At 44.2% G+C, this 17,577-nt stretch overlaps 1 protein-coding gene across 1 annotated transcript in view; it reads left to right on the plus strand.

The window, feature by feature from the left end:
- The window catches only part of Stacl (SH3 and cysteine-rich domain-containing protein), an 852,472-nt gene that overhangs the window by 552,533 nt on the left and 282,362 nt on the right, over nt 1–17,577 (plus strand). Inside the window, exons 5-6 of the mRNA XM_080273553.1 lie at nt 4,339–4,419; nt 11,209–11,403. Coding sequence (XP_080129679.1) covers nt 4,339–4,419; nt 11,209–11,403 — 276 coding nt within the window. The remainder of the gene's footprint in view (nt 1–4,338; nt 4,420–11,208; nt 11,404–17,577) is intronic.

Below are 17,577 nucleotides of genomic sequence, written 5' to 3' on the forward strand. Positions count from 1 at the left end.
AGAAGAACACTGACAGTCTACAACAGCAGTGGTCGGTGAATTTTCAAAAAAATAAATAAATAAATAAAAATGTAAGGAGTGGGAGAATTGCTGGAGGTGGGGGAGAAAGAGTAGGTGATCGGGGAACGAGTCTTATTATTGTAGGCTTAGAGAACCTCATAAATATTTCCTCGTTGGTGATTTATTTGCATATTATCCCTTCACCTTTTTAGCACGAGAGGCCTCTCCTAACCTGAATAATTATCGCCAGGGGTTAACAAGAATAAAAAAGGCACTATCGTACTGAAAGCATTAACCTGTTAAAATGGTGTTAAATGATTTATTTTACTCTGGCAACAAGACCATTTTAATTAAAATGGGAAAGGCCTCTCGCACTTGGATGGATAAAAGTGACCTTTATCTCACGCAAGCTAAAGACGTGGGAGTAGATCAAAAGGGGATTGGTGAATAAATCCCTCCTTACGATTTTGCGGGGAGATATCCTGTGTAATCATCCCTCCCTTTCCAGTGCCAGGAATTCTCAAAAAATGCAAAGTTAAACCAATAATTATCTATAGAATATTAGTTTAATATAAAAAAAAAAAAGTATTTTAAAAAACAGGACATGGAAGTTGCAGAAATTGTGATAACATAAGAAAATGTAAGTTGATCCAACGAAGCAAACTATGCTTTTTAAATGAGCGCCATTGTGATGATGCAGCGGTGTTGGATTATGCTGCAAGTAATTTCATGCTTCTTAAATAACATCTTGCCTTTCCCTCTACATTTTTAGTCTTAGAATTCATCCCTTTCCCTCCAATAAAGAAGAAATCTGCGCCAATTATTAAAGGAAATCATCTGGCGGCAGCAAAGATGCAATCACGCAGTCGGTATCGTGCTAAAGGGGTTTATGTTCTCTTGTATATTAATTAAATTTGACACGAAGCCCCGTATGGTTCTCTCGAGTTGAATACAATGGTTTTACGTTACCTGCAATAGAATACTAGAGTTGTCCCGGCCATAAAACGATTGATAAGACCAGTATTCATACCCCCAGGCTCCCGTGACTCATTCGACTTTATAAAATCTCTTGTTAGCTGGAGTAAAGAGGGGAGAAGCAAACATGAAGATTAATAAAAGAGTAGGAGAATACGGGAAGAAATAGAGGGGGAGGAGGAGGAGGTGACGGTTGGAAGATTTGGAAGAAGAAGGAGAAGAGGAGGAAGAAGAAGAAGGAGAATCAGGAAATGTGGAAGAGGAAGAGAATGGGGAAGAGAAAGATGAGATAAAATTTAGAGCTGGAATATAACGAGAGAGAAGACGCAAACATGAGAAGAATATAAGGACACTGCCAAAAAAAAGTACCACATAAAGAAATACTGTCAGCTGGAAAGACTATAGAGGTACTGGGGAGCCTCCTAATCCTACAAGAATACGACTGTGTGTGTGAACCTACCCGAGGGAAATCACAGAAACCTGAAGAGAAAGAAGTAACCCAGAGGCAAGGAGACGGATATTGCTAGTGAAGAGAGAGGATTGGGAGGGACACAGAGTAAGATTTCAGAAACATTGCCTTTAGATCATCATTTCACGTTCACTCTTTCACTCTTACCAGTCTGCTCTCATTCACTGCCTCTGGGCTCTCCTCTTGTCAGCTTCACCCTTTCAATCTTACTTCGCTGTCACTCCTGTCAGCTTTACTCCATCACCCTCGCCTCTTCACCCACCGCGACACCTTCATTTCTTCACCCTCGGGACTGATATTAATAACGAAAACAACAGTGAACTGGGAGGGATAAAGAACCATTTCGGAAACATTGCTTTTTTATCTTTATCTCCTCATTCTGACTCTTCCACACTCGTGTCTCTAGCGTCACTTTTTTCAGTCTCATCCTCCCTCACTCTTCTGTTTTCATTCAAGTCTCATTTCTCCACTCTTAACATCCTTCCACCATCACTCTTCCGCTCTCTCCCCTCCGAAATCACTCTTCCATGCTCTCTTCTTCCTTCTTTCCCCCCTAACCCCTACATCCATACTTCTCACACTCCATGCTTTCACGCTTGCCTCTCCGCTTTCATTCTTCCATATTTACAATTCTTTATTTCACCCTGTTCTTCTTCCTTCACCCTCACCACCCTTCCGCCCTCACCCCTCCACCTTCACTCCTCATCCAGCACCCTCCCACCTCATTCATCCACGCACACCCTTCCAATTCCTTTTCCATTCGCATTCCTCCACGCTCAGCACCCTTCCACACCCATCCTTCCACCCTCAATTGCACCCTGCCTATCCCACTCCTACCCTCTCTCCACCCTCAGCCTCACCCCATCCTCACGCTTATCCCATCCTCACATTTCCACTTTGCTATTCGGCACTCCCTCAAGAAAATCTTTACCATTATCATTTTCACCACGACCACCACCACTACCACCACAACCATCATCATCATCATCATTATCATCATCATCTTAACTGTATTACCCATGATATTATAGGCATGCAGAATCAAGGAAAATGAACTCATATGTCAAGAAAATCACAAGTGAGAATATCCTGATAGATTATATACTGATTTTTGCATTGTCGCCGAAGAAAAGTTGTTTATTTATTCTTTTAGTTAGCTCTTCTTAATTTACCCTACAGTACAAGCCTCAACACTTAAGGGAACAGGATTGCTATAAGCTAAGCAGGACTAAGTAGAATATTACGTTAAGGAAAACAGTGTTGTAAAGATATCATAGTTTCCCCATGAATCCCAGCCGTTTGGGAGAATGGAATATTATCACCACAGAAAATGGGCAAGGAATTGCTTCGGGGGTGACCCGTAAAGAGATTGTAGTATATTTCTGGATATTGACGCCGTTCCTGAGAGCGTTGGGGGTTTTACTGAATGGTATATAACGTACACGTAGCAGGAATAGCAACGAGAAATTAAGCACATGCCACTCCTGTGTACCTAACGTCTACGGGGCAGATAAATATGTAGTATGTTCATTATTTGCATGGCAACTTGGCCTGCATGGTAGGAATGTTTGTGGTGTTTCTCATAGCAATCATGCTGTTTTTCACGGTTTGCGAGACGCAGCCATTAACCCTTTGGCCTTACCAGACTTGCATTGTACTTCAGGCAATTTGCTCAGGAGAAACCCAGAGCACCGTGTCGAAACCTGATGAGAGAAACCTATATTAATGACAAACATTTAATCAGATGGGTTATAATCTCGCTTCATTGGTGCTTATCAATAAAACATAAAGAAATTAATGATCGCAACTTCGTGTATAGTATTATCTGTGTAACTGGAGTAGTGTACCTCTGTCATGTGTATGTGTACTTGCATAGTGTGCATCTTGTCTGGTCGATGGAGTATCTAGTGTGGTGTACGTGGTTTAGTGCGCCTGGTGTTGTGTGTACCTGTGTAGTGTGTGTCTCCTTTAGTGTACCTGGTGTAGTGTGTTCTAGGTGAAGTGTGGCTGGTATTACGTGACCTGAGGTATTATGTGGTTCATTTCACTGGCCATGATGTTCGTAGTTCTCCCGCTTTCGAATTTTCTCTCCCTCTTAAAGGATCCTACGTCACCCCATCTTTAGCTGGGAAAAGACTTGATGATGATGATGAAGACGATGATGATGCGTTCTTGACAGTGTAGTGCATGTGCAATTACAAACAATAATTTCATTCCACAGTATCAGTCGAACAGTTATAAATCTCTTACATCGTGTTTTGGAATGTTTTGGACCTCCTAGAATCGCAGCATCACTGTTTGCAAATCGTTACTTATTAGCTGTTTATTCATTCTTAAGAAGTGAATCGATATTTATGTCCGTAACTTAGCGTCATTCGTGTACGGTGGGCATCAAAAGTCCTGTCGCCCTTCTGCTCTTCCCTCCATGCACAGTGAAATCCAGCAAGGTGAATCTGCCACAACCGACACTGATCTGTTTTCATTTGGCCTCAGAGCAGGGTTATAAGCTTCTTTTGCCACTTATGAACCACACTGATTTTCCTAGTCTGTGGAGAGAGAGGTGGGATGGGCAGCAGGACTTTTGATGCCGACTGTACCTGGTGTAGTGTATTTCATGTACAACGATGGGCAGAAGTTCGCCGACATTATTCTGTTAAGTGTCTCAGTGGAAGGTGTTAAAAATAAAACTTAAATGTTATTATGTGATGGTATTTTGAATCACAGCAAACGAATACGAGAAGGATGGATACTTTGACGTTTGGGGAGGAATGAGAAAAACATGGGAAGCAAGGCACAATGCAGTCATAGGATTGTGGCCTAACTTTCGTTCATGGCTGTGTCTTAGTGTAGTGTGACCTGATCTGACCCAACCTGACTGTACTGTCCCCCCACAGGAGCTGGAGACGGTATACCTGGACGTGAGCGGAGTGGTGGCCGAGTGTATCCTGCAGGGCGCCGACATTGTGGCCTCCAAGGTGAGTAAGGGGCACGGCTAGGGTCATATGGGGTCAAGTCATTTGGCAGAGGCCATCAAACGGTCCAGGTCATTTAAGGGTCATGTTCATACAGGAATCAAGGGTCATTTGGGGGGTCAGAGATCATCCGGGGTCAGAGGGTACCAGGGGTATAGAGAGGTCATCTGGAGGTTAGGGGTCAATTGAGAATCAGAGGTTAACTGGGAACTGGAGGCCATATGAGGCTCAGAAGTCAATGGGGGGTCACTTGTCATCTGAGGGTCAGAGGGCGTTCTAGGATCAAGGGTCATCAGGGAGTCAAGGATCACCCAGAGGTAACGAATCATCAAGGAGTCATATTATCCAGATGTCAGTTGTCGCTTAGGGGTCAGCCAGGTCATAACTCAGGGTCAGAGGTCAGCCACTCACACGCTCTACCACTCGCGTTACCTCATCCACAGTTGTTATTTTATGTTAAGGGGTATTAATGCATTTGCTTTGTCTATTTAAATGAATTAATCTTAAGTTCCGGGTTATGAAGGCTATCTGTGTATGTGCAGTTGTCTTCAGGCGACTACATGTAACTGTTCATATATATTCTGTAGCTGTGTAATTGTCTGTCCATTTTTTACTTACGATTATACTCACATCCTCAGAGAAAAGATGCAGATAAACGTGAATATATCTTTCTTTTTGGAACCTGGAAAGTGTGAAAATTATTATCTGATCAATACACTTCAGAACGTCTAAGGAAACTTTATGTACTTTGACATTTTTGTACTTATAACAGCAATATTTACTACAGATTAAACAAAAAAATGCCATACGCCAGCAATAACGTGCATCCTCATGAAAGCAGGACTACTAACTTCGTGTAGGGCTGACGGACATTTTGCAATATCCACTGTCGCGCTGTCAGACTTTCGCGCGAAATGTACACCAACATTTTTTGATCGAGTGTACACCCTGTTCTCCCAGTGTACGAAGGGAGGATAGAACAGTGAAGCCAGAGTTTAAACTTTTGTGCAGAAAGGAAAGTTCCAATGCATTTCATCATATATTAATCTCTCCATCCTAATGGCGACTGTTTTTATCTTAGTCAATCCGCCGTTCGGTGTCAGATGGGGGTTGAGGAGTGAGAATGTAAGAATGAGCGGTGGAGAGAAGGTAGAAGAAAGTGGAAGAATGAGGGCGGAGGAGTATGGGTGTAAATTTAAGGTGGAGGGAAGAGAAGGTAAGAATAAGGTTGAGAGGGTGTAGGATGGGATGTAGGTGCAAGCATGAGAGTGACAGGGTGAAGGTGGAGGAAAATGGGTGTAAGATGAAGGATGGATGGATGAGATTGGAGTGGATATGGAAGTGGAAGATTTAGGGTACCAAATTGACAATCAAGTGGTGGATGGATGAGGGATGGAGTCTTTAAAGGTAGAATGAGAGTGGAAGGGTGGAGGTGGAAGAATTGTGTGTGTGTGTGTGTGTGTGTGTGTGTGTAAGAAAATGAGGGTAAAGGAATGAGAGTAGATGGATGAACCGTGGAACAAGTGGAGTTGGAGTGAGGCTGCAGAGATAAGGAGTGGAGGAGGTGGAGTGGAAAAGTGAGACTGATGGTAAATTGGTAAGCGTGTAAGACCGATAATGAAGGCGTTAATCACCTCACTATAAGGACGCGTTTCATATTTTTTTTTCCTGTTAACATTAAACGATTAGATTTAACTGGGCAGAGGTTTTTCGATCAGGCGGGGTTAGGAACGGCCTTAATTCTTCTCTTTATTACCCATTATTACCACAGGGTTCTCTTAAGCTTAATATAAATCTTCCGGTAGCAGCAAGAATAAATATTAAAAAAAAAAAAAAGTCATCGCAATGTTGGAATTAAGGGTGGAAATTAAAGAGGTGGAGCCATGGACGAGGAGTCTGAGTGGAAGACTGAAGGTGGAAGAGTGAAGGATGGGTGGAAAGTGGATGATCGAGAGTGGAGTGGAAACAACGGATGAGTAAAATGGCACAGAAAAAATCCAGCAGCAACTGACCCTGAGCCTTTCGCTGCAATAGTGGCTCTTTATAAATCCTTCTACGACCAGACGAGTTTATTTACCTTGCCAGATAGACTTCTCGTGGTAAGAACGTTAGAAATTATTTCCATTTTCCCCGGCAGTAGGATGACTGAAGTTGTGTTGACGCCACCACCGAACGATTTTAGTCATATAAGGCAGGATGTTTTGTATGAAAAGGGTAAGTGTAGATACCAGACTCATTAAACTTGGGTGTTCAGGTGTGCAGAGAACCACAGTTATATAATTTGCTTCAAGTAATAAAACAAATGGGAAAAAAATAACGACGTTCAGTTGAATATTTTATCTAGGTTTTCCTAAACATAGTCGTTTTCTCTGCCTAAGATCATCAAACATCTATTGCAGAAAATGGCTTCACTCATAGAAAACGCCTCTATAGGACGAACTGAATATTCTACACAATTGAACTTTGTTAGTATTGACTTTACAATTTACCCATGCTAATATACGAAACTGGTAGCCTAGTTCTTTGCACATTTGTAAATTGCCTTCTTGGACTCTCTCTCTCTCTCTCTCTCTCTCTCTCTCTCTCTCAGTAACAGTGGTAGTAGTAGAAGTAACCTGCAAGGGGTGTGGTGCCCACCTCCCCATTTTTTTTTCTTTCAACTTAACCTCTGCCCGCTGTCTTTGCACGCCAATGGTACCGCCTTAATTAAACATACTCGTAAGTCAGATCCAACTATGCTTCAGGTAATATTTTCCAGGTAATGTATTTACAGGTAACTTAATCAAGTAGCTTACTGAGAGGCAATGTTTCCTTGTACCTTGCTTCCACGTAACATTTTCAAATCTCTTATATCAGGTAACTCTCTGATAACCTATTTTTCAGGCATCTCATTTGCAAGTCATTATAGATAACTTATTCCCAAACATTTATATCCAGCAACTTATTCACAGATAACTCATTTACACGTAACTTACCGTTACTTTTTACAGGTTAATTATTCAGATAACTTATTCACAGGTAACTTATCTCCTGGCAGGTTATACTCAAGTAACTTTTTCACAGGTAACTTATTTACAGATAGTTTAATTACAGGTACTTACAAACAGGTAACTTGTTTTCACACTGTCCCATTTTAGGTAACTTGTTCACATGTAAATTTCCTATGTAGCTATTTACCTCTTACAAAATTTTGTGAAAATACAAAACCAGGGAAAATGGGTGAAGCAACAGCCTTATATTCACTATGGTATCAAACATCAGGAATAGCATCAGTAAACAGAGCACTAAACCTATTAAGAACAAGAGTACAACAGCAGCACCAAGATTAATATTATCACCAACGTAAATATCCTCTCTCTCATCATCATCAGCAACAAAAACAACAGCTACAATAACAGCAAAAACAAATGCACTGTTAACCCCACTGTTATCTGAGCTAACAAAGTTATCACGAGAAATATTAATAAAGATTTTGTCTCAAGCGTAAGCAACTAGGAATAATAACATCAACTAACATTAGAAACACTAGGTTTATTCTCTTGCTGTAAACACAAAAAGAATTATATTTGTGCATAAAACTCATGGATAATTTCCGAACCATATGAAAAGAAAATATTGGCAACTGCACTTTTAACAGTATCAGCATCAACAAAAGCATCATAACAGCACCTCAAAGTAACTAATTAATAACAGTAACAACAGCAACACACAGCAACAGCAGTAGCATGCAGAGAAACATAAGCAACCACGACTCCGAACTGTATGAGGAGGGAACCTTGTGTGAATAAACTCTGTCATCATATATCCTGCTTCTGTGTTGTAACCATTATTAGCAAACGGAAACTGGTTAAATATTACTCGTACATGGTTGATGAGCACCTGTCTTTTACCATGTTATCTCACAGTCCTCCTCCTCCTTCTCCTCCTCCTTTTCCTCCACCTCCTCTTCCTCCTCCTCCTCCTCCTCATCATCATCATTATCATCGTCTTCTTTCAGGACTGGTCAGCGCCATATACCCACTCTAATCCAGAAAGACTCATTCTTTCCCCTTCCTCCCCCCACCACCCTTACCCCTCATTTCAGGCACATTCTCCTCTCCCTACCACTTCTCATTCTCCCTCCCCTTCCTCTTAACTTCCAGCTTCACCTTCATCCCCTAATTCCCAAGGATCAGAGACAAGATTTTCTCATCCCAGCTCACTCCTCCCCTCACCCTTCCCGCTTTCTTTCTTCCACCCTTTTTCCCTTTCTCCCCTGCTCCGGTCCTCCTTCCTAGTCTCCCTCTCACCCTAATCCTCTCGCCTCGCCACCATCCTAGTCTCACTCATCTCTCTTGTCTTTCATTCTCAAATTCCCCTCCTTTACCCTCCCTTAATCCTCTCTCCCTCACTGTCATCCCCCCTCCATCCTTTTCCTCCTCCTACTCGCCCATACCCGTCACATATATTTTTTCCGTCACCATCCGAATACCAGACTTCTGATTTTCACGAACGACTGTACCTGCATGACCTTCACCCATAACCTTTATCTTATGTGGATTACACCCCAACTTTGCCCCAGTTCCAAAGTTAACTCGCTTCTTGACAGTATTTTACCGACAAACCTCCCGACGTCTTCATAATTCCGGTCATAATCCCGAGAGTTGACCAAATTATCCCAAAATTAACTGGAGGAATTTGCTCCGGTTCCATGCTTATTAACACTCCCAGGCTCTTTGGACTCTCTCACAGCTGAATGAAATCGTCTGGCGTTAACTGGCATGGATGCCGTGCTAGAATCGTCCGCATTATGAGAGGGTTAATGGGACAAATATTAACACTTTCAGGCTCCTGTAATCACTGTCACCTTAAAAAAAAAAAAGTGTCTGGAGTTACCTGGAATAAAATACGATAGAAAACGCGACCATGAGAGGGCTATTTTATCTCGCCTATCCTCAGGAAATTATCACCGGACCTCCCCCCGTTTGGATAACTTTGACCGTAATCCTTGACCTTCAACTTCCTGACTTTAGTGCTCCTAAACTTCCACCAGAATACTAGCAGAGAGGTCGCAGTGTACGCGCAGAATATGATACCCTCTAATACCCTCTAATTTTATTCTTGCTGCCACCAGACTATTTCAATATAGGATCTGTGTAAATGAAGGGGTATAATAAGGTTATATCTATCAGCACCAGATCGCAGTCTGCGTTATACCGAATAAAATTGTATGGATATAGCAAAAACTAACTAAAAAGTATGTATATATATATATATATATATTCTCGTATTACTCCTGCTGACACCAAACTTTTTATTCCATCGCCATCATCTGACTCTGACGACACTAGTTTATCCTTGATGCCACCCGACAGCTTTACTGCATTCGGTAATGGTGTCAGACAGCTACTGGGTTAATGACAGGTAGATAGGTAGATATAAAACCTTCGAAATGTCACGCCAAGCTGATTAAGAATTTCTGGTATTAGCAATAACAAAAAAAAGAAAAGAAGAAGAACTGAAGAGGATTTCAGAAACTTTTCAAAATGGAGGATTAATATAGCCTTCATTAATACCTTCAGTATGAGATGTCTGACCATAGCTGAAAAAATCGCCTGGAAATTGTAAGAATATAAAGAAAAAAGTCATCGTAGCGTCAGAGTTAACTATCCCAAATTACCCCTTATCAGCAGGCAGCAGGCCAGTTATGATTCATAATTATCTCCTAATTATGGAAAATAAGTCCTAAATTATATGCAGTATAATAAGGACTTGTCAGATCGATGAATACTATAATTTTCTCCCATCTTGCCATCTTTATTTTATTGAACGCTTTCAGTGAGATTACATTTATTATATTCACGTCTTCACAGGACGATTTTACGCTGCTTAGGAGAGAGATTTTACGAGGAGCCAGTTTCGCTAAGCAGGGTGAAATCCTCTGTTCAGTAGCCAGAGTTAAATATAAAAAAACGTCATCACATCATACTGAAGTGGTCAAGCTTTAGATTTGTAAAGGATGCAATGTGCACAAATTTTCCTACATCACGTCTTTGAGTATTTTCTCTCATATGTCGTTCATGCAGTAATTTTAGTATCCTGTTAATACTGATAATACTGTAGTTTTCGCCTTAACGTGGCTTATGTTTTCGTCTCCTTTCAACTTCTTTCTAGTGGCTAAGTGGCAGAATAAGCAGTGCTGTGAGTCTACTTCCTTTTCATATCACCTGTTCGCGACCAGCATCATAATATAGTGTTAATTGCTTTCAGGACTGATAAATGGCAATTATTAGCCAAATGAAAGTAAAAGGAGTATAGTTAGAGCACTGCCTGACACCTGTTCAGTGCACTTGTCTATTGCCTCTTCTTCCACAGCCCCTTCAGTTCCCATGCCTACCTGTGAGATGGGATTAGGTGCTGGAGTCTCCTACCTGAAGAAAGAACACGGATCATGTGATTTGATATCTGTTGTTATTGATCACGTGGTTTGGTTTCTTTTGTTACAGTGGGACATGATGAACAAAAACTTTCAAGGATTCATTCCCTCAATGTATCTAGTTTCTCATCCGTTAATCGTTGTGCTATTAATTTAGATGCTGCTGCAGTAGCTGGGACAATCTCATGTAAACTATAGTACATCGACACAATAGTAATACAACCACGTCACCGAGCTTCTAATGTAACCCAACCCAGCCCAACTTAATCTGGCCTAACCTAATCTAACCTAACCCATCTTAATCTCGTTTGCCTTCCATCCTACCTAACCTAGCTTAACCTGGCTTAGTCTCACTGTGCCCTCTTCCCTCCATACAGGCGATGGAGCAGAGCCGACGCTACGATTCTCTGGCTGGGTTCTGTCGCTCCTGTGACGGCCGTAGCGACCTGTCCTCCCTCGTGCGATCTCTCGACCCATCCATCACCCAGCCCATACGCCCACCTCACCACCGCTTCGCCCCTCCCAGCCTCCCACAGTCCCCGGAAGCGACCAACGGGGAACCCTTGTCTCAGGTGAGTGGATAGAAGTTATCTTTCTTAATAATCTCCGTGCAGTCGAGAGGCATAAATATGGCATTATTTCCTCTCTCTCTCTCTCTCTCTCTCTCTCTCTCTGCAGCATACTGAGTTACGATCAACAGCTTCTCTATGCTTTTTTTTTTTGTTGGATGTCACCACCTGGATTCAAATACCCACCACCTCCAAGGGTTATCCACGTCATAACAGGTGTGACAGTATTAACCAGGGTATTTCAACCGATGGGGAAACCGTGGAAAAAGAACCAGCGGAAACGGAATCTTTTCAGTGTTCCCCGAAACAACTGAGACCGATTATTTAACCCTACGATCCACGCTGCATTTCCCTGTCCGCTCGACCACAGTCCACCTCCCTAACCACTCGACAACATTCTACTTCCCTATCGACTCGTCCCACAATCCACTTCCCTGTCCACTCGACCACAATCAGTAGTACCAGGAACTTCCCTCTCGACACAGTTGGTACCAATAACGCTTCTTTTGACTCGCTTTTTTCTGGATGCCTTTGGTTCCTTTTGTTACAGATTTTTTTTAATGCTACTTTTTTTACCCTCAGATGTGTACAGACTACCATTACCACTTAAAGACAGACGATTGCATTCAGCCGAGAGTGATTATGGGAGCCTGAGATTGCTAATATTACTGCCATTAATCGCCTCGTTGCCGAAACAATTATAGTATTCTGTTCAAAGTAGCTTCAGGTGATTTTCTTCAGCCTAGAGTGAATTATGGAGCCTAAGTGTGGTAACTCTCTTGGTCACACTTTCACCCTATCATATTTCTCTTGGTCACGCTTTCTCCCCATTATACTTCTCTTGATCAAGCTTTCTATTATATTTCTGCTGATCCCAGACGATATTATTCAGTTGAAAGTTAGTTGTGGAGTCTCAGTATGAACAAAGACAAGTATTGTTATTTAACATTACCTGTCCTTTGTCAGTGTCAGCAGGAGGGTCAGAGGCTCCCAGGTCGTGCCGGTGTGGTTTTTGTGGCGAAGGGAGGATTATACAACTCACCCTACATGTTCACCCTTCACACTAGCACACACACACACACACACACACACACACACACACACACACACACACACACACACACACACACACACACACACACACACACATCCTTCTCACTCTGCTTTCCCCCACCCCTGTTTCATTCCCCCTCCTCCCCTCCATGTCTCTCCTCCCTACCTCTCCATCGCGCTTCGTTCTTTCTTCCCCGTTCCCTTTTTCCTTGTCTCATCTTCCCCCCTTCTACCTCTTCTCCCTCTTCATTCTCTCCTCTCTCTCTCTTCCTTCTTTATCTTCCCCCTCTCACCCGCTCTTTAACCCTTCGTCCCCCCTTCCTCTTTACCCTCTGACCTCTCCCTCTTCCTCCATTTCTCCCTCTTTCATCTTACCCTTTCTTTCCTTTTCCCTCTTCCTTCCCTCCCTCTCTCCTCGCCCTTTCCCCCATTCTAACCCTCTTTCTCCTTCTCTCCCCTTCCTCTTCCCTCTCCCCTTCCCCTCTTTCCTTCTCCCTCTCTCTTGTTGATATGGTTTTTGTGATGAGGGTTGATTATAAAACACACCCTACACGTCCACCCTTATTTGACACACCCTCCACACCCTATCTCCCTTCCCTCATTCTCTTTCCTCTCTCTCTGTCTCTCCCATCTTCTCACTTCCCTCTCCCATCCCTCTTCTCTCTCTCCTTTCCTTTCTCTCGTTTGTCATCCTCTCTCTCTCTCTCTCTCTCTCTCTCTCTCTCTCTCTCTCTCTCTCTCTCTCTCTCTTCTCTTCTCTTCCTCCTTCCGCTTCTCCCCTCTTCCTGCTTCCCTCTCTCCTCCTGGTGTAGTTTTTGTGGTAAGGGATGATTACACACCTCACCCTATCATGTTCACCCTATTTCCTGCACTCTCGACACGTTTCACCCCACTCACCGCCCACTCTGTTCCCTTTCTTTCGCCTCCTCTCGTGTCTCCCAATTTGTCCTTCCCTCTTTCTTTTCCTTTTCTCCTCTTCTCTCCCTCCCTCCCTCCTTTTGCTTCCTGCATCTCCCCTTTCTTCCCCTTCCTCCTCTTCTCCGTCTTTTCTCTCTCACCCCCCCCCTCCCTATGTCTCCTTTCCTCTCCGTATACCATGCCTCTTCTCCTCTCCTCTCCTCTCCCTCCCTCCCTCCCTCCCTCCCTCCCTCCCTCCCTCCCATTTCCTTCTCTCGTCTCCCCTCTTCGACCTCCTGTTCCCCTCTCTACCATCTTCCATGTCTCATCTCCCCTTCACTCACGTCCTCTCGCCTTTCCTCTCCCTCCTGTCTGTCCTTCCTCCACCCTCTCTCTTTCTCCACACCTTCTTTCCGCAGTCTATCCCTTCTCCTTCCATCTGTCTCCTCCCCTCTCCGTTCTCCTCTGCCCCTTCTCCCCTCTCCCATCCCCACTCTCAAATATCCCCTCTCCCCACTTTCTGCCTCTCCTTCCTGTCTCTCCCTCGTCCTTCCCATCTCCCTCTTCCCCCCTCAAGACTCATCCTTCTCTCCTCTTTCCTTTCCCTTTTCCCCTTTCGTCTTCTTCCGTCTCCTCTCCCCTTCCCTTTTCTCCTCTCACCTTATTTTCCCCTCCCCTCCCCTTTCCTCCCTTCCCGACTCCCCCACTCCTTGCCATATATTCAAGAGGACCCCCTACCCGTCCTACCCTCACTTAGCGCACTTCCTTGATATTCTGCCCCCTCCTCCCCCCTCCCTCTCCTCACCTCGTCTCTCACCTTTCATCTCACTTCCTGTTTCCTCCTCTCTTCCACTCCAACCCCTCCCCTCTCGTCCCCTCTCCACCTTCATTCTCCTCACACATTTCTCATCCCATGTCCCCCTCCCCTCCCTTCTCCTCTTAACTTTTCCTCTCACTTCCTTAACACAGTCTCCACCTTCTCCCCTACCTTCTTCTCCCCTCTCTTTCTTTTCTCCTATCCCCCTGCTCTCATTTTTCCCCTGTCTCCTTCCCCTTTCTCTTCCTCTCTCCTCCTCCTTTTCCTTTCACCTTTCCTCACTTCTTTCACACTTTGTCCAACGCCTTTTCCTCACCCCTCTTCTCTGATTACCCTTCCTTTTCCCTTCACCGCAGTCCTTTCTGTCTCCCACATCTTCTCTCTTCCTCAACCTCTTCCCTTCTCCCCTCTCCCCTCTCATCCTTTATCCCTTTTCTCTTCCCCTCTCTCTCATTTCTTCTCATTTCACCTATCTCCCCTTCCCTTCTCCCATCCTCTCTCCCCTGTTTTTTCCCACGCCTGTACACTCCCCTCTCCCCTCTTTCTCCCCTCGCGTCCCCTCTCCCCTCCTCTCCCCCCAGCACTTTCTAACGCCTGGTAGGTTTCAATGGCCACCCTTTATGAAGACCTAAACGATTCATAGCCTTCAAGTGACTTAATAAGACGAGAGAGTTGGTAATAGTAATGGTACTAGAAGATAAAGGTATGTTTCTCTCCCTTCTCTTTCCTCCCACCCCTTCCTGTCTTCTCTCCCTTCTCTTCCCCCCCTCCCCTTCCTGTCTTCTCTTTCCTCTCTTTCTCTCTCTTTTTCCCCTTTCTCCATTGCCTTTCCTCTCCCCTCTTTCCACATCCGCCTCTCATCTCTTTTTTTCCCCTCCTCTTTCCCCCTTCCTTCCCTTCCTCTTCTCTCCCATTCCCTTCAGTACCTTAGCTTCCCTATCCTTCCTTCCCCTTCCTCTCCTCCCTACCCTTCCTTTCCCCCTACCTCCTTTTATCCTGCCCTATCCCATCTCCACCCTCCATTTCACACTCACCTTACTCCTTCCCCTACTCCTCTCACCTCCCCCTCCCCTTCCCCTCCCTTCCCCCTCCCCTCTCCCTCCATTCCCCCTTCCCTCTCCCTTCATTCCCCCTCCCCTCTCCCTCCATTCCCCTTCCCCACCCCCATGTCTGTCTCCACAAAAAGGCTAGCATTGAAGACGAGCGTCACTCAGAACCATGAATGTCACTCCCAGCTGATCAATACCCTCACCCTCACCAACCCCTTACACTACCTCTCTCACTATCTCTCATTGCATTCTCTCTCTTTCTCTCATTCATCTCTCTCATTCTCTCTCTCATACTCTCATCTCCCTTCTCTCGTTCTTTTATTCACCTCTTTCATATCTTCACATTTCTCTCTCTCTTTCATATATTCGTGCCCCATTCTCACTTTCTCTCATTCATCTCTTTCATCCTCTCTCATTTATCTCTCATGCATTCATTCCCCTCTCTCACTTTCATTCATCTTTCTAATTCTGTCTCATTTCTCTCTCACACACACTCACTGCCATCATTATTTCCCTTCATTCTCTCTTTCCCTCCCCTGTGTCTCATTACCTTCAGCCCGCCCCCCTCCCCTCTCTCTCTCTCTCTCTCTCTCTCTCTCACACACACACACACACACACACACACACACACACACACACACACACACACACACACACACACACACACACACACACACACAGGACGGCTTGGAATGGAAATAAACCAGCATAGGAAGACAGCAAAGAAAGTAATATATTTGTGTTTAAGATCAGTCATAATATCGACTTTCATAATACGAGTAATACACAAAAATAAAACTCTTAGACAAAAGGAAAAAGAACACATTACATAGTAGAAGGAAGAGTAGTAGGAGCAGGAAAGGAGAGAAAAATGTCTAGGTAGTTTTAATAGCAGAGATATAGCATTCTTAAATCGGAGGAACGCCACACTCAGCGACGTAAAATGAGTGTCGGCTGGAGTAGGACTGGAAAGAAAAATGAAACTAGTCTAATTAGTTTCAGTACCAGATATAGCATCCTTAACCACACACACACACACACACACACACACACACACGAGACAGAGAACATGCAGGGGAAGAGGGGCAGAGAGAAAAATCTAAGTATATATTTCATTTTAACACCTTCACTTCAATGACGCATTTTCGGTTTTACTTAGACTTCTACTAGGCGACTTGATGTTAAAAAATTACGTCTAAGAGTGGAAAAGGTAACTAACAATTCTAAGTGTTTCGCCTAAGTTAAAATTAATCGTCTAGAAATAGCGAGAATTAATATAAGAAATACGTCATGCGATTCAGTGGGTGGATGACATAGAATACAGTATTTTTAAACCACTGAATAATCATACAAGGTGACTTGGATTGAAAAGAAACTGAGAGAAAGGGAGGCTATGTGGTGTGGTGTGGTGTAGGATGGTGTGATGTGGAGCAGTGCAGGGTGAAAGATAGTGTGTGTGTGTGTGTGTGTGTGTGTGTGTGTGAGAGAGAGAGAGAGAGAGAGAGAGAGAGAGAGTTGTGTGAGGTAGTGTGGTGTGGGGTGGTTTGTGTGTGACATGTGGTGTGCGGTGTGGTGTGTGGTGTAGTGTGGTGGTGGGTGGACACAAGAGACAGAGAGGAGGGAGAAAGCAGGATGTGAGGTGTGGTGTGATGAGAAAGGAAAGTGGTGTGGACTGCAGTGTGGTGTGGTGCGGTAAAGGATGGAAGCTAGAGGGAGAAAGGAGGAGGCAGATTTGTGTGGTGCTGTGTGGCATGGTGTGGTGTGGTGCGTGTGGTGTGGTGATGGTGCAGGGTGGAAGATGGTGATGGAGAGAAAAGAAGGCTGCGTGATGTGGAGGAGATAGGAAAAAGGCAGGGAGGGAGATTGTGTGGTGAGGTGTGGTGTAGTGTTGTACTGTGCAGCGGGAGTGGTGTGGTGTGGTGTGGTGTGGTATGGTATGGTGTGGTTATGGTGCAGTATTGTGTTGTTCAGTGTGATGTGTGATACTGTGGTGTGGTGGGATTCTGTGTAGTGCTGTGTGGTGTGGTGTGGTGGTGGAGGGTGGAAGCTAGTGAGGCTGATAAAGGGGATAGCGCCACACCACCACACACCACCACACACCACCGCGTCGCCTCTCACCGCGGATTCTCACACCCATATTCACAAACCGTCCCCTCTCTGACTTATAAAATTACTTCACCTAAACATCCTTCAATCACAGCACGTCTATTCTTTCTCATTTTGTTGTAGCTCGCGTCAGACGATTTCCTTAAGCACAGGAGGGATTGCTAGTAGAGGAGGAGTAAGTGAAGGCTGCCTCTATCCCTCCCATTTCAAATATCCTTACCTAACCCCTATAAAATCGTCTGGAGATAGCATGAA

Source organism: Coenobita brevimanus, chromosome 55 (genome assembly GCF_032717465.1).
Source record: "Coenobita brevimanus isolate Jiangsu-jjx chromosome 55, ASM3271746v2, whole genome shotgun sequence".
NCBI lineage: Eukaryota > Metazoa > Arthropoda > Malacostraca > Decapoda > Coenobitidae > Coenobita > Coenobita brevimanus.